The 20,380-nt window shown below is 42.1% G+C and overlaps 1 protein-coding gene across 3 annotated transcripts in view; it reads left to right on the top strand.

The window, feature by feature from the left end:
- The first annotated feature begins 78 nt into the window (after positions 1–78).
- dusp8a (dual specificity phosphatase 8a) overlaps positions 79–20,380 on the top strand; it is a 42,120-nt gene continuing 21,818 nt past the window's right edge. The window contains exons 1-3 of one of the 3 annotated variants that reach the window (XM_026176494.2): positions 79–1,320; positions 7,941–8,339; positions 17,791–17,929. In XM_026176494.2, coding sequence (XP_026032279.1) covers positions 8,103–8,339; positions 17,791–17,929 — 376 coding nt within the window. In that variant the 5' untranslated portion in view covers positions 79–1,320; positions 7,941–8,102. Of the gene's footprint in view, positions 1,321–1,393; positions 1,537–5,781; positions 5,932–7,940; positions 8,340–17,790; positions 17,930–20,380 lie in introns of those variants that run through there. The other 2 variants (XM_026176495.2, XM_026176496.2) reach the window with 2 other exon arrangements.

A 20,380-nucleotide genomic window follows, 5' to 3' on the forward strand; every position in this document is an offset into this window, starting at 1 on the left:
GGCAGCTCAGTAGTTTGCAAGTGCAATTCAGCTTAAATCGTTTGGTCCATGACGAAGAGCAAATACGAAATAGATTTTGAAATATTAATAATAGTAATAGTCAACCATCCAGGGCTGCTAACACTGGGTGAGCCTGTTTTAGAAAATCTACTTTTACAAAATTTGGCTTTTACTTGTTATGAAGTAACACAGACACGAGTCTGAGCTGCATGCTCATATCGTTTGTCTCGGATTTAGTTTCAATTTTTTGTATTTTTTTTTTTTAAAAGCTCTACATTTTTACCGTAGGCCTAACCTCAGGAAACGAACCGAAAGAAATTCAGAAAAGTAAAATAGAATAAAAACTTACAAATAAAAAAAGATATAGTGGTTCCCTGCAAAACTGTATTAATGCTTAAGAAAATGACTTGCAATTGTTTTGCATTTAAATTCTAAGATCAGACTGCAGTGTAGTCTAAGTGAATACACGTTATTAATCCCAAAACGGGGGAAATGATTATTTCGCAGAAGCCAAAACATATAAGGATAACCTGCAGCAACATAGCGTAAATGAGGCAGAATAGCTGAAACACACCTACAACATAACGAGACAATATTGCTCAATAAGGCATAAAAGAGAAACAGAAACAGAAAGGAGCACATAAAAATAAAACAAAATGAGACATTTAAAAGGTGTTATGTGATTTGTATTTGATAATAATTATTTGAATATAATAAAATAAGGAAATAAATAAAGATTCATATTATCCCTGTTTTTTCTGTGTGTAAGGCAGTTTTAAAAAACACACACACTCAACGTGAGTGCGTCTCCTTTAAAAAAAGAAAAAAAAGCCGGACTGTCCCTTTAATTCGCAGATCAGATCACTGACGTCACCCTAGTCCTAAACCGTCGCCGCTGATTGGTTGGAAGTGACGTCAACCTCACAGTTTCCTTTTTTCCCGTCTCCCTCCTGAACCATGACCTCATCGCTTTAGTTCATGAAAGTGCTAAAGTGCACCTTCCGTACCTAACCACCCCCCTCCTCCTCACACACACACACAATAACAGCTAACAGTTTTAGCCTTCACCTAGCCTAGTAAAGCTAATCTTGCTCTCCACGAGCCAGCTGAACGGCTGAGGAGGCCGTTTGTAGCCTATCACCGCGCGCTTTCATGCCTGGTTTGCTCCTGGCGCTGTCATCCTCTGTCAGCTGAGGTCTTTACTGTACACCCCGCAACACCGCCAAGTAAACACCGGCCAGCCCCCATGAAGACTCCGCCACTGTCCCCTCACACATGGAGGCCAGTTGAATAACACCCCGCAGACGCATGGAGCCCGAGGTGAGTGCTTGAGTGTGTTTGTCAATTAGCAAGAAAGGACATTTGTTTGTTTGAATCGGCTGCTCGCTGTCTGTGCTCGTGCCCGTCAGCTCGCACTCCTCCCCCCTCTTTAAGTGCGCGCCCGTCTCATAATGGGAATAAACCTCGTCCATGCTCAAGTTATCGATCGTTTTATTGGGATGCAAAAAAATCGCTGTGCCGGTTTCCTATTGTAAGGTAGGTGTATTAGGTTTCTTCCCGAATTTTCTGTTTAATGTTCGCGCTGGTTAAAGTCATCACAGCCTTCCCGATCAATGGAGAGGGCTCATTTTCGCATGCGGACATATCCACGCGTCATAACAAACCCAGGCCAGGTTTCCCACTCAAAACAACCTCTCTGTAAGTGTGGGGTATAACAATAGTTGATGCTGACTGTATCCGGCGTTTTTTAAAAGCAGTGCCTGCTGTCCGCACTGGAGTCTATTCTTATTTCTAATGTAGGTCGGTTTATTGTAGTGCGCTGCGACCGCTCAGCCTCCATCATTTTGAACGCTGGTAAACGATACACAACGTCTTGTCTGTTTTTTGTTTTTGTGTTGTGTGTGTATGTGTATGTGCGCCCCCATCTCTGATGATTTGATTTTTCAGAGCATTTCTATATGTACACATTATATTTATTTGACGATGTATTTTTGTATCAGAGATTCTCGATATTATTTACATTTACATTACCTATCATGTGGCTGTTGTAGTGGAGTCTGGGGGTAGTCCCAGCTATGTATGACCCTGCATTTTACAGCAGTCAGTGCACTGAGGGAGTATTGATGAGAGGACGCCGGAAGGCTTCATGCTTGGATGTGTTGTTTACAATATGATAGCGCTGTCCAGCTGCACCAAGAAATCGATTTTTTAAAATGACAGAACCGCTGCAACAGCATGTTACACTGGTTATTAGTCGTGGTAAACACTCAGGGTTAGACAATCATCAACTATTAACCATTAATTGTAAGCATTGTTAAAAATTTGATGATTTAAGGTGTGCCAATAACTGTTTCTTTTTAAATTCCACAATAATAATTGATTACAGCTATAAATTAATTGTTTACTACGTTTATTGTATAGCTAAAAGCAGTGAATGCCACTGAACTCACAACAGTCATGCTTTCATTTATTTACCTGACAGAAAATTAATGATAAAGTATTTTCTTAATCAAGTCGGAGGTTCTCACCGGTGAAAGTCAACTAGATATCTTTTGGTTTTGGACTGTGAGACAAAACAACACTGCTTATAATGCTAACTGTTTTGGGCCTTTGTACAGACCAAGAGATTAATCTTTAACTGACAATACTTTTATTCATTCTGTCGTGATTTTGCATGATATGCTAATATTTTGCCTTTTAACACAATTGCAAGAACTTCTACTAAAATTCTCCACTATAAACAGGTGATCCTGTACCTGCTCATTAGAAGTGGCAATCAGCAGACATCCCATGATACAATAATATCAGAATACTTGATATTCTGATATTATTGCAGTTTTTGGCATTTTGAAAGGGTAAATATTTCAATAGCATAGATTGTGATTTCACTGCAAATTATGTCCACAAAGTTAATCCAATAAGATAAAGCAGGAAAGCACAGACACTGTCACTAAAATCTGCCATAATTGTTGCTATTAGACAGCGTCAGTGTGCTATCAATCTGTTACTGTCTACACAGACAAAAAAACACATTTAGCAGAAATTCACATTTGTGTTTAGCTACCTTCCTGTTCTATATGAATAAAACCAGAATACATCTGTTTGGCAGCCAGCTGAGTTGAGTCCACTCATGTTATGTTCATTGAAAAAAGCAGCATGTTGCAATTGGTCCCAGAATGTGAAAAGAATCCAGTACAATCACAAGGCAACCACAGGTTTGTTTTGTTTCTGGCAGATACAAGGTTGTTGTCCAGCTTTTGTACTACTACTAGTGTAACTGAGCTATTAGCTAAGCCAAGTGTGTCCATTCTTGAATGCCTTTTTCAGTTGAGCAAATATGATGTAATGTTGCTTGAATTAGTGTCCGTGGCTTGATAAAAATAATACGATGCTATGCTGTATCGGTTCGTCTTTTTTTCCCACTTCTGCTGAACAGTGCTTTGTTGTGGTCACCCTTTAAAGTGTAAGTGAAACACTCCAGAGAGAGAGAGACAGACAGACAGCTTACATACACATATATATGCAAACTTTGAGTTCATGAGAGGGCCTGCTGCACAGACTAAAGGGCACAAGATGCGCTGGTGATGTAATTGTTTGTGGTCTAAACAAACCAGTCGTGCCTGTCATTGTGCGAACCTTGCTCGCTTCATATCAGCCTACTCAAGGCTGTGGCCGCAGGTGACGTTATGCAGGGAGTTAATGAATAACCTGGATGGTATTACATCACCACTGGTTGCCCTCCAGTTACTCTCTTTGTGTTTGCCTCTGTCCCTGATGTCTGATAATGTCATCATGGAGCTGGCCCTTCATGTTCACCCCATGGTGAAAGGCTGTGAATACACCTGCGTGTGTTGCCCATTTTATTGAGATAAAGTTACTTCCTCAGCTTGATGTTAATATGCACCAACCTTTTTTGTTATCAGTCTTTTATTGAACCGTTTCAGTAGAGTCTGTCAATGATTTGTGTTGCTGTGTTTTGCATGACAAGAGGGGAAAATGTTTGATTTGTTTGATGTTTGATTGGGAGTCTGTTAATTGTCTTTGTCTGGAGGAAGTTCATTAGATTTCAGACGTCACTGTGACCTCACAAAGCACCTTAATTATTAGAAAACACAACAAAATCCTACTAGCATAAAATGATGACGCGATGACAAGTTATATCCAATAGGTCAGTTCCACTGTGACTAGGGAGGGATGTTGATAAGATTTTCATCATTATCAATTCTGCATATTGCCCTGATTCTTTATCATTTTCCTTGTTGACATCCAATCAATTTTCCTTGTGGAGAAATGTCGGTCAGCGCAGGATTTTTATCGTCAACGCAGTGTGTTATTATCTAAAGTTTTCATAGTATAAACAAATGGTTGAATGGGAGGAATTACGAAAAGATCCACTGCTTTAGCGTCATTGTTCTGCAATGTAGAAAACCACACCAGCATTGATAGGTGGAGCTCAAAGGCATATGATCATGAAGTATTTGGAACCGGTTCTCAATAGCCATCCTTAACAGTGACATCATAATGTCCTTAAAAAACACCTTTTTGGCCATCATCCAACAGCATAACTCAGAAAGAAAGATGATTTGAGTTGACATCATATTTGGCTGCATGCTGAAGTGTTTACACTCATCTTTGTGCTTACCTATTGAATTGCTTTAAAGTCATTACTTACGTGTGTCTCGCCAAATTTGCATGTGAACAGCAAGTTGACTGGTTGGTGAAGAGATACAGCTGGGCGTCAAATTTCTGGGTACCATTCATTTACAGCTAATATTTCCAGAAATCCGAAGGATGTGTAGGGTTTATAAAAAAAAAATCCCACCTGGAGTAAAAATTTCCTCAAAGTTGACCAGTCAGACTAGTTTCTCTGCAAGTTGTCGTGGTGTAATTATTTTGTTTTGACTCCTTGGATCTGCATAACCTGGTCTGTGTGGATCTTCTGACTGTGTGAACTTGCTTTTGGGAAAGCAGTGAGATTTTTGGGCTACATTAAAGGAAACATCAGATAGAAATATATTAAAATAATTTTGGTCGGTGGCTTTTAGGCTAATTTGTGGTCATTTTCTTTTAAGTGAGTAAAATAAAAGGTGCACATACAGCTCAGGTTTGGAGAATCTATCTTGAGCTCCACTGTCTGTTTTAGCTTTATCTTGTATCAGCATCAGTGAGCATCCCATCACAATCACCCTTCTCGTGCCCCCTTATCACCCCAGCCTGGGCTGTTTCCATGGCAACCAAATCTGCTCCAGGCCTGTACACAGTGTGTCTGTCTCTCTGCTTTCTCTTCTCTTTGCTTGTTTTCTTCTGTTCAGTCGGAGCATCACAGCCTAGTGCTGCTTCCTTAAGTGTGAGGAGCTTATTTTATTTATTTATTTATTTAATGATTCTTCCTTTTTTTTTCCTGCTTGGATGTGATGTGGAGGGGCATTTTTTCTGCATGAGGAGATGGGCGATGTTTGTTATGCTGAGTAATCACGTGGATGGCTGTGTTGCTTCTTTTAATTTCTCTGCCTTTCTCATATTTTATTGTCAATATTCTTGCTGTTTTCTCTTATTAACCTTTTATTCCAACCCCCTTTCTGTCCATAGAAGCGGGATTTTTTTGAGTTTGCCATGGGACAATTGTCAAGCGACATAAAGATGCAGAGCGCTCCGTCTCTGACTACCACACATGTAAACCTGCACACTCATCCCCTCCCCATCTCTGTTCACTGCACAAAAGCAAGAAAGAGAGTGATAGAGAAGGAAGGAGAGATTCAGAGAGGAAAAAGTGTGAGACTGGGTGGGTGGGAGAGCAGTCGCCATTAGACATATGCAGCATCAGATGCTGTGCTCAGCAGCGGCAGGGACACAGAGAAAGACAGCAAAAGATTCACATCCCTCGAAGCTGTGTTGTTAGCTGCACGACCGAAGGGCTTCCTGCCAGATAAGGTACGGTATAACAGGTGATGGGGCAGGTTGTAATGTGGCAGCGGATGTTTTTTGTACAGGGGCAAACTGGTATTGCAGCAAAGCTTTCTGCAGAGTAGAAAGCACATTATAAGCATCCGGATATTATAAGCATATCCGGATGCTTATAATGTGAAGTTATGTCAGCATGCTAGTTACACATAAACTGGGATTCACTTTTTCAGTTAAAGAAAAGATCAGCTAAGCTTAGGTGGACTGTGCTCATTTGTTTGTGCTGTTTTATATGTTGTGCAAGCCAGTGGGCGTTTTGCCTTCAACCTTCATTGACTATCTAAATTTTTATCTATGTCAATGCTTGCCGGTATCTACGTTCTGATTCAGCAGCAGTTTGTTGTTTAACAGTGCAAGCAGTTGCTACTGTCTCTCTAGACTCTCTTTCATGTTCTTGTGCTGCTCCTCTTGCATCAGGCGTGTTGCCAGGCAGCGAAAGCATGTGTACATCGACTGCATGTTCAGTTCATCCAGCAGACTACAAGTCAATAGGAGACGAGCTGTAGGCTGTAGTGAAGCACTACTCAACCTCCATGTCATATGTTTGATGTGGTCGTCTGCATGTGAGATTTGATTTTTCACCCACATTCTCCTTCATCTGTTTCTTCCCTGCTCCACAATCATCCCCTCTCCCTCACCTTGAGCTGGCTAAGTTGCTAGGCTGGAGAGATCCTGGCTGAATAACATCCTTCGTTACCTCCACACAGCTCTCCTTTCTCGCTCTACTCCCTCCCTCTGTGGCGCTGCCAGACCACAGGTGAAAAGTTGCAGGACACAAGTGATTAGATACATTTCCTCCCCAGTTTAACCCCCTCTCTCACTTTCTCACCAGTGTTGTTAACTGTTTTTCTTTTCTGCCCATCCTCTCAAGAGGAACATAGCCTTATCATCGTTTTTGTTTTGGCTACTGCACCTCTGTCACTCACACTCTTCCTTTTCAGCTGAGGTTTAAACCTCCATTTACGCTTTGGGGTAAGCGAGAAGAGGCCCATTCATTTTTAATGACACCACGTGCCTGTAGATGAATAAAACAACATGGCTGCATTCACATTCTGACCTTTTACTTGTCGCATGACACCTGGTTGACCAATGAAATGGACCTCAAACTACGCTGGGTTTTTTTTCATTTGCATGTTGACTTAATTAAATGGCACAGTGGTTTTGTAATGTGCAGTCTAGCACGCGCACACATGCTGTTTCTCACAACCCCAATAAACGACTGATCGTGTGTGTGTGTGTGTGTGTCCCATGTTAAAGGTAAAAGGGCTGTGGTGAATGTGAGCACGGAGGAGATCAGAGTGATTAGAAGTGACGGATAGACGGAGGCAGTTCATCAAGTTTGTGGATGGTTAATTTGAAACACACATACAAACACACACGCACAGGATGTCACACAGGCCTTCTGCCTGTGTCCAGACCTGCTCTTTGAATTCCCCTGGCTTAATTTATCGCACGCTCTCAGTTTCCTGTTTCACGAGCTACTGCACAAGAGACCCTCGGTCAACAACCACCAGCCTTCACACAGTTACACAGGCACTCACACTTGTCGAATTTAAGTCTTTGTCTTCGGATGTGTGATATTCCTTCAGATCCCAGGACTGCTAAATCTCGTTGGATGATCCGGTCAGCTTTTAAGTCTTTAAATAACTTTTGTATTCATCTTTATAGCACTGTGGTTATTTTAAAATGCCAGGTGCTAAATATCTGCTAATAAAAGATAATGCAAAAGATCAAAAGTACGTGTGAATTCTTGTGCTAGAGTCAGGATTGGAAATGTGTGTGAAATGGATCCGTTGTTGTGACTTTGCAGCAGTTGAGTTTGAAGGGCTTTATTTGTTGCCATGGAGTGATTGAGTGAAGCTTAGACCAACATGTGCCCTTTATGATCACATGTTTGTCGCGTTCTTACATTTCTCCATGAATGCTTTGCTTACTTAATTCTCTTTCCTTTTTTTTTTTTTTGTCGCTTCTTCTTTTAGGCACCATGGATCTCCCAGCGTCTGCTCCAGTGGTAGCCCTTCTCCACTGACCCTTATCTCCTCCTTCCTCCACCTCTCTCATCTACCCCTCATTCTTCATACCCCACTACCCCTCACCCCCACGTCTTTGACCCTAGCTTACCACTCAGCCCGTCTTACATCATGGCAGGGGAGAAAGGGCCCAACAAGAAGAGCGCCATGGACATCAAGCGCCTGGCGAGCCTCATCCAGAGAGGGACAGGCCGCTTGCTGGTGATTGACAGCAGGACGTTTTCTGAGTACAATGCGTCACACGTACAAGGCGCGGTCAACGTTTGCTGCTCAAAGCTGGTGAAGAGGCGGCTGCAGCAGGACAAAGTGTCTGTCACTGAGTTGCTTCAACCCAATGGCAAAGTGAAGGTGAGTTAAAGCTCAATTAAGGCTACCTGACAGCTGATGCTTTTTGGGTGGTAGAATGTGATTAGAGAGCCATTCACTTAAGTGCCAAGCTGACATTATGCCAAGCTCCTACCTTGCTGATAACGGTGAGACACTTGATTCCTACCTGCTTCATAATCTACTCTTAAAACCTCTTAAAATGGTCATTTGTATGTTTTTACACTTCTCACAAATAAATAAGACAAAGCATGCTAACTGCTGAGATTTAGAGGTGCCAGTAAGTGGAGTTTGTCACTTTTGCTCGGAGCCAAACTAGCCGTTTCCCCTGTGTGCAGTCTTTGTGCCAAGCCAAATTTAAGATACTGGTAGTTTTACAATTACGAAACTCATATTGATCTCGTATTGAAGAACATGAGTGGTATTCATATTCTTATTGAACTTGATCAAAATAAAAATTTGAGTGTTTCAAAAAATGGTTCGCGTTTTTATATTTAGTGCTTTCTGTGCTTCATAAATTCCCTCAACCCACAGACTGAAATAACTCCTTTAAACAACTGATTGATTTGTCCCAAGCACACCTTGGTGATTTACAAATTTTTGTTTGTTTGTCTGCTCACATTTAGAGTTTAGTAGTATAGCAGCTCTGCTTGTAGCATGTTTTCATTATGCAGTAGGTGCAGTGGGTTGATATAGGAGGACTTTCTTTGAGCCTGGGGTCTCAGATTCAGGTTCCCTTGTCAGCACGCTGTCACACCGTTGAAGTGCCGTCATGCAAGATGCTGACTTTACGCCAGCTGTATGAGATTATTACCAACAGTCTGACCTGCGTTTCACTGTAGTTCCAAACTAGCCTCCTCTGTGTTAGCCAAGCACATCAGTGGATGCTATATTTGGTGGGCAGGCACGCATACTGTATGTTTGTTGCTTATCAGTGGCCCTGAAATCGGATCCTTCTGGTTTCCATGACTTCTCCTCTGAATATGACAGCCTTCTTTCCATGGCTTGTCCAGCCGCGGCATGCTGACTCCTGTATTTTTAGTCTCTGTGTGAAACTGAAGGATCTCTGAGGGGGGAGGGGGGGGGGGGGAGCAAGGGGAGAGGAGGAGGGTTGACATCAGTGTGTTTTGTGTGCGGTATGTGCTTTTTGTGCTGTCATGTTTGCGCATGCATTCATCAGCTAACAGTTTTACTTGACTGAATACAGAAAGCAAAAAAGCTGTAGAGGACATGGGAGATGATTTTCTGCCTCCTGGCTTCAAATGTTATTTTTAGATATTCAACTTTTTAGTTACACCCAGTGCAATAAAACAATGATTCACAGCAACCCATGACACTTGCCAGGTGAGTGAATTTTTTTTTTTTAGGCGTGACTCAGAATGGCAGTTCACACTTCTTTTTTGTTGTTCTACTTCCTGGTTGCCAGGAGGCGGTCTGGTTGTCTGGCCTGCCACTCATCTTATTCTGTTGAGCCTATTTATAAGAGTGATTTATGACCAGCTTCCATTTTATGCCATTGTGTGTCAGCCCCAAACTGGCTGACATGTATTTACCTGCTTGGTACATCTTTCATAACTAAAAACATCACTTCCCAAAAAAAAGGCAAATATTTAGACTTTATTACTTTATTGCTCTGTTTACTCCTGCTGGGTTACACTAACATTTGTAGATGACAGACAGCGTCTACATGGTAAAATGAACTTCAGTTCCACTAATAGCACCTGGGATATTTAACCGAGTCCCTATATACCTGCTGTTTTTCCCTGGCTCTAATGCTTTAATGCGAGTCGACCCCACATGCCTTCCTTTTCACCTAACATGAACCATTATCAGCCAGAAGATTCTGTATCTGAATACTTGTATTATTCCGACCAAAAGATCCAGTTTTGTTCCGATAATGGTTTTATTTTAGCCGAGATCTTACACACCCAAAAATAAAATCTTTTGAACACTAGAGATGTAGACAACAAAGAGAAAGCGATGGATTTAAATTAGCTGCTGCTGGAGAAATGTTTATTTGAGGCTTTGGATCACTGTCAGAGTTTCAGTTTCATTACTTGCCCTGAGTGCAGTGCGCTAGAGCGTGTTTCTGTGCTCTGTCTCTGGGTTCATCTCTGTGTGGGGCTCTGTGCTTGGCAGATCTCACACTGTGGCACCCCACAGAGCCATGCTTCCTCCTGATTTCGCTCACTTTCATTCTCGTGACAGCTCTGTCTGTCTGTTTTGCAACCATAGCCTGCAGCTGCTCGCAACCACCTCGATTCTTATTAGTTTATTCCAGTTCTTCTCTCACTGTCTAGTGTTGTCCCATGCCTGCTTTGTTATTATCCATTCCCCACCCCCAGTAAAGAGGATAAGGCTTGCGATTAATGCTAGGCTGGATAAAGCTGGAACTAGCCGGGTTAGAGAGGAGGGCCTGACGGACCCAGACTCTTTTGTTATTGGCTAAGCATGACATCATCCCTTTTGTGTGGCCACTGGCAGGCCGCGGGCTGGGCACGTGCAGATTGGCTGTGTGGTGTTTAAGCCAGCTCCCGACTGACCCCCCCATACACACACACACACACACACACCATCGTCTGTACCCCCCACATGGCTCTGAGCATCTCCAGGAGCTGTCTCAGCCAGCCAAAACGCCAAAGGACACCATTGTGGCTCTTTGTATGGGAAGTGAATGCAGGAAGCAGGAGAGCAGCATTGACAGTATTCATGGATGGGCTGTTGCCTCCGCCTCCTCCCCAGCTGCCTCTCGCCTCGCATCCCATTGAGAACTAATAGCCTGCGTCCCCCAAGGCGCTGCACTCACCCTCTTTCATCGAAGCTCCCAATGCTTCAGTTAACTGAGCTGAATGAACAGAACAGCAGCAAACAAAATGGTGTCCTCTTTCTTCTGCCTTTCACGTTCCATCCCTTCATAGCTCCTTTTATTAATGCTCTCTATTAATGTAGGTGTAGAGAACTGGACACAGTAGGCTAGATGATGGACGACCTCTGCTGGGAGAGCGCAGGCTTAGTCGGAAATGGGGCTTCCTCATGCCTTTTCCGACAGGCTAGAGGGCAGGCGGCTGGTTTCTTGGCTTAAGCCTGGCTAATCCCTGCTGCTGTGACAGGGACAGCCGGCCAGGCAGGCCTGACAGATGGACCAGAGGTTTTCACTACCAGTAACCAGCCTGGGGAAGCACCCTTCCTCTTCTATATAGACATGGACCCCACGCTTTTGTTAAACGAAATAGCATGCCTGCATATAGATACGTTGCACTTATGAGCTGTCAAATCTGTTAATGTGGCAGAACTTAAATATTTATAACCACAAGTAGGTTTCCAGATGAAAATTTAGCTGATTTTTGCATTTTTGATGTAAAGTGAAGAAACCAGCTGTATCAGCACACTGACCAAGATGTAGTGCATCAAGTTTAAGACAGATGTGACGGGGTGAACTTGTAAAATTTAGGATTTCTGCTTGCAAAATAGAATAATGCTGAAATCAATATAGCACAAATAGATAACCAAAAAAAGAAAATTGATAAATATATTGAGCCATTCCCCAGTACTGGACTCTGTAATGGGTATTAACTGATTGGTTGAGACATTTAATCAAGATCAAGAGAGGGGGAAAAAGTGTTTTGGGAAGTCGAATGACAACAAGTGAAACCCTTAACAGTCACTTTCAGCTTTCTAAATGCTGCTGATTTCCTTTTGTGATTTCTGCACTATTAGTCAGACTAAACAGGCTATTTGAAGAAATTATGCAAACAGATTTAAACATATATCTCCAATTTCACTGTATAATCAAAAAACAATAAATAACTGAATAATTGTTAGCTGCAGCCGTACCAATGTGATGCCTTTATGGAAACATTCATTTTACACCTGAAAATATTCTCCAGCTGTTGTGATACCAACATTTTAGACATGATAATGAACAATAGGCTGATTCTTTTTGTTTGGTATAATGGGCATGCAGCAATAAAGCCAAGAAAGGCTGTAATCTTGTCTGTGATCTTAATTGGTGATATCGGCTGAGTGTCCTGCCAAACAGAGAGAGATAACATGTGACTAATGGATTTATGCAATGTAGAAGATCTCCATCAATTCCACTGATGACACACCATATGTTGTGTTTATCCTCCATGTCAAGGGTTAGGAGGCGGCTGTAATGATGCATGATAGGGAACCCCATATGGAAAGACAATTTAAAAAATAAATCTCATTAGCTACAGTTGCAAGAATTCATCTTTTTGTATTTCTCTTATAGGATTTTCTTATTAAAATGGTGACTTTCCCATTTTTCTCTTACAGCATGTTTACTTTAATTCATGCTTAATTCAGTGTTGCATGAAAAAAGTTACACTTTCATGAATAAATCAAATGTGCATCTAAAGAGGAAATAGTTATTTACTTTGTTATGATCAAAAAGTGTTTGTCATCTAGTGTCTGACACAGACTGTGTTTTACCATCAAGGACATCACACGTGTTTCATGTGTCATCTCCCATGATTGCAAGAGTGGACTCTGAGAACATAGATGATGAATTTCTGTGTTGGTTATTTCCCAGGTGACCCAGATGGGAAAAATGGGAAATTTCCGTGTGTTTCATTCACATTTATCTGAATTTAAACAGAAATGCTAAAGCCAGCAGTGGTGTTTCTACAGAGATGGATAATGTCATATGTTTGCTTTGATGAGGTCATGCACTGAGTCATTGTTTGCTTTTAAGATCCCACTGTTTAACATAGACACACATGTCATAATCTGTATATAGTTTCAGATCTAATCACAAAGTAAAACTAACAATTACAGAAAATATAATATATGTATATTTCTTTACTCTAGTGTGAGTTCATGTGAGAGGATTTTGGGATACAAAACATGACTTCATTATATAAAGAATTGGGAGGATGATGAGGTGTTACCACATAAAGAGAATGAATGCTTTCTTTACAGACAAAAATGAAGTCTGTGTACTGAGACAGACAAACTTTTATGTAAAAGTATAAAAATTCACTTGTATATAAATGTGTACCCTGAACAGGGCCTTATGTGTGTCTGTGTGCTAAAGGATCCCTGATATTCACCAACATGTAGGTGTGACCACACCAGATCAGGTGACCGCATCTCAGAAATCATCAGGGATGACCTCACACTGCACATGCACAGAGCCGTCAGGAGCTTTCACCACCATGCCACATACCCACATCCCAGTCAGATTCACTTTCATTCAGGTGTAAAGTTTTACTTTAAAGGATGTTTCACAGTTATTCCCCATACTAAGGCTAGAATCTAAATTATCTATGAACCCAGGTTGAACCATATTATATACCTCTTTCCACATCTTATGAGCACAGTTGTTAGTGTCTCACACACACATATCACACCTACTGAAGCATACATGGAGGTGGCAGCTGCCAGTTTCAGTCAATGACATCATCATCCCCAGGGTGGTAGCTTGACAGTCGCGAGAGGTGTAGTTTGCACCTGTGAGCCGGGGTCTTAAACAGACTTATTGAATACTTAAAAGGAGACACTAGAGTACATGCAATATACCGTGTATACTGTTGAAAGTTTGGTCCAGTTGGTGCCACATCGGCATAGAAATAATGTTAGAAATGTACCCAGAAACCAACTGAAATGATAGGCGTATGGGTGGTACGTACTTAATTTTTTTCTGGTGAATCAGTATGACAAACTCTGACTCCTGCTCACTGTGCTGTCTTTTTAAAGAGAGATTTCGTAATTGCCATTTCCTGTATCTCTTCAGCTCCTCGTTACTGAAGAATTTACTGTTAACTGAAGATGGCTCGTACCGCACTCCTCTTGTTTTGTGTGGGTCCTCCCAGAGTGGACACCGTGAGGGGACCCAGACTGTGCTTCAGGAATGTGGGTCCATTTTTAGATTTGTGTCACAGACCAGTACACACACACATACTCCCACTCAGCACTGACCTTGTCACTGGTCAGCAGCAAGACAGGGGTCAGAGGGAAGTTGTATGTCACTTTTTTGCACAAACTGTTACCGTAAAGCAGGACAGCGTTTCCCTTATTTCATAGATATCTTCTGTTGCCAAGCTACCCATCAGTTATCTTTCATTATGTGTGTGTGTGTGTGTGTGTGTATACATACAAACTGTTCCTTCAGAGGAGCATTGACACAAAGTCCATGCCCTAACTTGCAGCCTTGTCTCCAACCTCGTTTTTCTTCCACTCCTTACATATTTTATAACAGGGTCAGTTAGAAGTGTACAGGGACTTCTGACTCTCTTGCCCAATCCCTTCATTTTTTTTCTCTTTCAGGGTCAAATGTTATCCTTTTTCTAGCTCTGTGTATCTCATTTAATAGAATTTCATCTTTTATGCATCTTGCCTCTCATGTTTGTTGTTTATTCTCTGCTGTGACGCCGGTCTCCAGCTCCTTTAGAGAGACCTGGGTGCAGCAGGATTGTAGCATTTGGTGTGCTAGTGCTACCTTCTGTCCCTCCATCTCTCTCTTGCTTTATATCTAATCCTCCCTCAAGTTTCCGTCTGATCCCCCTTCTTGGCATTCCTTTCCCTGGCTTCCTCTTCTGTTCCTTCATCCCTTGTTTTTCCTCTCTGCTAGTGGCATTCCTTGTTTACCTGCAGTGTGCATGCGTCAGAGAGCCTGGGCCAGTACTGTAATAGTAGTGATGCTGTAGCACTGCAGAGGGATGAGGGATCTGTACTACTGCTGCAGTCTGACAGCAAGTCCCAGCCCTGGGTCGTTGACCTCCAGCACTGCAGCAACCTCCATGTGTTTCACATGCTTAGCCAGATGGGTAGTTTTTAGCATCTGGTGTAATATTCTTCTATCTGTTATGCCATTTATACTTTCTAACAAATCTAGACATTCCTTTTCGTCTTATAAGGGAATAAGGTGAGATCTAATTTATCAAAAAATAGTCATCAAAATGGCATTTAACTGTCACTTAATTTTATCATTTGCAGCAAATTTATAGATTTTTTTCTATATTGTGGTAGTACCACCAAACCTGTGAAAATAAAATGTTAAAAAATGCAACTGCAGTGTCTGTGGTTGTTTGAGAAAAGTATTTAATTATGATGTTTTCTATGTAATGTATGAACACAGTAGTTTCACAGAGAGCGACAGTATTTCCTTTATGAGATTCATTCCATGTTTTCACATTAGAAAGTAAACCTTTTAGACTGCGCAGCTGATAAACAACACCAAAGTGTGCATTGAGCGGTGTGTTTATATTTGTGTTAACGCACGTTTGTACGGTTAAAGGCCTGTAATCCTCAGGCACTGAGATCAGACTCCCAAATTAGATCTGATCCCATTAGGATTATTAGCCAAAATATCCAGGGTTAGTTAGGATGAAGGATGCAGGGAATTTAAAACAAAGACAAAGAGACGCAGGGCAAATAACAAATTGTGCATTGTGGGCAGTTTAATGCTAAAACAGGAAATCATAGAAATGGTGCACTTTAATTACGGTTAAATTAATGCTAATCACCTCCAGGCTCTTTCTTTTTTTGATCTTAATCTGGTTGATATTTTGTATGTGAGTGTATACTGGGCCAGATGGCCTCATAGCTCCATTGCACACAAACCATGATCTTATTATTTTTGCAGTGTATTTTAGCAACAGTTGTTTATTGCAACCACTTTAGGTGATATAGATAAGAAGTCTAAATATCGCAATGCTAATAAATAGAATAAAAAGAAACCAGGGTGTTTGCAATTTTCTGATGGTCTGTGTTGCAGATTATTTATGAAGCTGTTAACAGTAGGCTGCTTGTCGCTATAAGATGTTAACCAGCACTAATTGTCAGTGTCTTTTTGCAATCCCATAATATAGGTCTGGTTACTTCCTTCACATTGGATGAACTATTTATAGAATATCACATCATGTATGTTGTTGGGGTTTTTTTTTTTGCAGATATTGATGTTCACACACATCAAGTGTAGGCTTTGCTGTAAATAACCACTTCTAAATGGTTCCCTGTCATAAGTCATTTGAGAGCTTATAATGGGTAGTCTGTTTTATAAACGAGACCCCAGGTTTTCATTCTTTTAGGTCAGTATTGGTGTTGGATGCAGGCAGGCTTAGCTAAGTCAGCCTTTATTAAGCCAGAGTGAGATTTTAGCATGCTTCAGAGACTGACCTTGTCCTGTCTAAATCACCTGCCTGGCAGTCTTCCAAGCCACTCTGCTACAGCTGCTCTGTAAGCAGAAACATTAGCAAACGCGCTCCAGGTGCACTGTGGAGCTGTGTATATCATGAGTTGTCATCGCCATTGTGCCTTCATGTGCACAGAGAGCAAAGAGACATTGAGGAAGTGGAAGCTAGCAGATATTCAGCGACACTTTGCACATGAGGATGATGTGCTTTTGTTGTTTACTGAGGTACACAAAGAATTCACGACCCGTCTCGTTTCATTGTCGCCGCTCTCCGTCTTCTGTTTCATCTCCTAAATTCCTTTTTTGTCCCCTTTTTCTTTTTCTCAATTTTTGTCTCTATTGTTCACTGACCCAATGTGTAGTTACCCCCACACCTCACCCCAATCCCCCTCCATCCTTTTCTCCCTGTAGCTGGCCCTCCTTCCCGCTCCCTCTCCCGTCTCCTGTCCAGTGGCGGTTCAGTGAGGTAGTGATTCATAGCTGCAGTAGGCGCTGCCTGATGGTCATGTGACCAAAGCCTGCCTGACAACATGGAGAATGAACACAGTCTGGCTAGTTTGTGTGCAGCCTCATGCACATGCTCCCTCATGCAAACACACACACGCAAAGAAATACTTTGTCGCATCAGCGCATGCTCACATCCTCTCATCTTTCTCCCAATCTGACATAAACAGCATCACTATGAAGCCACTGGATGTCCACGCCCTTCGCTATGCAGCCAGCTTTCATGATTTTATCCTCTATTACTGCAATCATCCTTCTCATATTTGTCCAAAACAAAACATTATGACTGAACAGTGCAATACCCTACCCTAATGCAATATTCATAGTCCTGTGCATTATCTTATAACTATAAGCACGCGCAGTGCTTGCTGTTTACTGTTGCAGTCACAGGCACCAGTAAAAGTTTATTGTCAAAACACCCAGTAGTGTGTTTGTGAGTTCCTTTTTATTTCTTTTTTATTTTTGTTGCTTCTTCCTGGAAAATGTGAAAGCAGCACAGAGGTCAGGTGTTTGAGGAAACAGGTTTGGTCCCTGCCGCAGCTCATTTACCATCACTGCGTCATCAGAATGCCCTCTTACAATGCCTGGGTTTACTCAGGCGAAAGAAAATATTCCTCAAACCCCACCCACAAGTTTGAATACATGTCATAGATTCAAATGCTGGGGTTGTCCCAAGTCCCAAATTACCCAAGATGCCAATTAGATAGAAATTCCAGTTTTTTCTAACTCGTACTTCCTTGCTGGCTTTGACACAAGATATTTTTGTTGTATAATCAATTCTCTTCTCTTCCTTGTTGTTTATCTTCTGTGCAGGTTGAGCTGGGCAGGAAGCAGGAAGTGGTGGTTTATGACCAGAGTTCCAAAGAAGCAGGGCATCTGTCCAAAGATGGTTTTGTGCACATTCTCATGGGAAAGTTGGAGGGCACCTTCCACAAAGTCTCCCTTCTCACCGGTAAGACATGTGTGGTGTTGGTGGTGGTGCAAAAGAAAAGGGGAAAGAGCAGACTTTGTATATCTCAAAGCCTGTTTTCCTTTGTGTGTGTGTGTATGCACTGCTATTTATTGTAGCCCGAACAGGTGCACTGTTGTCGTTGCACAGTTTGATCAGCAGATGTCACTCATGAGAACAACAGGACAACAATGTAGCCCTTAGTCAGTTCCCCATTTCTTAACACTATACTAGTGTTCTGACTTCGTGGTGTAAGGTTTGCAGGTATGTGTGAGCCCAGGAGGGAGAGGGGAAGTAAACTCCCCTGCACTCTTCCCCTTACCCAGCATCTCTGCAGTAATGGTGAAGCTCAACTTTCAATCCTCTGGCCTTATTTATCACAGTTATTACCCTGTCGTAGTGTCCACTAAGCACACTGAGATTTATAATTGAGCCCCACCAAGACTGTTAATAGTCGCTGAGTTAATAACATCTTGATTGTGGTGGCTGCAGCTTTTTAAGGGATGATATTACACACACACATATCCGCCCGCCGAGGCTTATGAATCTGTCCCAAATATGTCAGTGCAGAATGGGGAGTGTAATCTGCCTCAGTCAGGATTTGAAACGAGGCAGCGGAGGCATGCTGCTCTTGCAAATCTCGGCTCTTCTCTCTGCATCCCCATTCTTCTCCTCTTCCCTCCGCTGGGAGATTAGTGCTTTTTTCATGAGTCATTCACGGATGCCTAGGATTGCCTGAAAGCACACAGCCTCTACAATTTGTCACAGAAGTGTACTGAGCGCATGCTTTGGGTGGACACACCCGTGCATACAAAGTGCATACACACGACCGCGTTTGATGCCTCACACACACGAACACAAACACACACTCTCTGATTACTGAAAAGCCGGGATTTTGTTAATACTGAAGGACCCCCTGTCAGCAGCTCCCTCCTCGTTATCAATCTCGGCTCGTTCTCGTTGTGTTTCTTCAACAGAGGAAGAAAAAGAGGAATCACACCTCTTCCATTTTTGTCCCCGCTTTTCTGCTGTTTCCACGACAACAGTGGCAGAGAATATTCTCCTGTAGGACTCAGCCAATGGCGTCCGCTTTTGTTTGGGTGGTTGTAATATTGGGGTCAGTGGAGCTAGCAGCAGCGTTGTATACATAATATTTGTCTGTATTTGCAGTGCATGCATGCAGGTGGGTGGTGTTGCATGCATGTGCCTGCATGCATTATGACGTTATGTGAACGATTGCTGTGGGATCTGCTTATGTGGGGAAAAAAGCATCAGTGTGAAGGTGTTAGAGATAAGAATAGGATATGCTTGTCAGGATTTTTAAGTGTTGCTGTTAAGTTGCCTTTATTAATGTGACAATGTTTATATTATAATTGGGGATGACGGGCATTCTTGTTCATTGCGTCTGCACAGTTTGCAGCAACAAAGTGCCTGGTGTCTAAAAGGACGCTTGTCTTTTCTGTTACAAAAAAACCCCACAGTGGCACAATGTGTGATTTGTGAACAAACTGAGCCCAGAGAAAGTTCAAAGGTCAGGGGTCACGATGTGCCATCTTGGATCTCAAGCTCTTCACAGAGCAGTGAAAGCAAGCATGCAAGAAAACTATTTTTCGAAATGGGCCACTGGTTTGACAGAATTACTCATTTGAAGATGTCACACTTGCCTCCTAAAAACCAGTAAAAAGTTGCTCACCTGGTTTTGTGAATGACCAAAGGCCACCACATGCACTAGCCTTTCCCAGCCATTCCTCCCACTCACTCACTGCTTTCCCATCCACTCTCTGTACTTTACTGTTAAATAAAAGCCGAAGATGTCAAAAATGAAACCCACCCAAAATAAAGTAATGGATTAAATAATGAGTAAAAACGTATGCTTCTTTTTGTCCATCCTTTATGTTTTTGTCCTGTCTCTGCCTCCTCATTCTTGACTTTAATTGGCATTACTCCCGTCTCCCAAATTTAAAAAAATAATCCCAGTTCACACCTCCCTCTCCGCCCACCTTATGCTTTTACACCTCCCTTCTACTGAACCTCTGATTTATGCTACTAATAATTCCCGTGGTGACCTCATATCTGACTGAGGACTTATTTTCAGCCTCACACCAGACGTACACACTACGCAGAGTGTAGCACTGGTGCAAATCCAGTGAGGGGTAATGTGGGTGGGTAAAGGAGGGAGAAATGGATTGCGAGATGAAAAGAATCCATAAATGGGATGAACAGGGTGAATTTGAGAATAATTATGAAGCTGCCTGTCTGAGGGGAGGTTGATTTTTCTACCTTAAATGTCAGTTATGCAGACGCTTGCCAAAGGGAGATTAAGGCAACATTTCTGAAAGGGATTTATGTTTTTTGCATTTTTAAACCTAATGCTTATTGACTTAAATTTCCTTTCAACTAGGGGAAATAAGACAGGAGAAGACAGGAGATGCCAGATAAGCTGCCTGAATGAAA

The sequence above is a fragment of the Astatotilapia calliptera genome, chromosome 7 (genome assembly GCF_964374335.1).
Source record: "Astatotilapia calliptera chromosome 7, fAstCal68.1, whole genome shotgun sequence".
In the NCBI taxonomy this organism is placed as follows: domain Eukaryota; kingdom Metazoa; phylum Chordata; class Actinopteri; order Cichliformes; family Cichlidae; genus Astatotilapia; species Astatotilapia calliptera.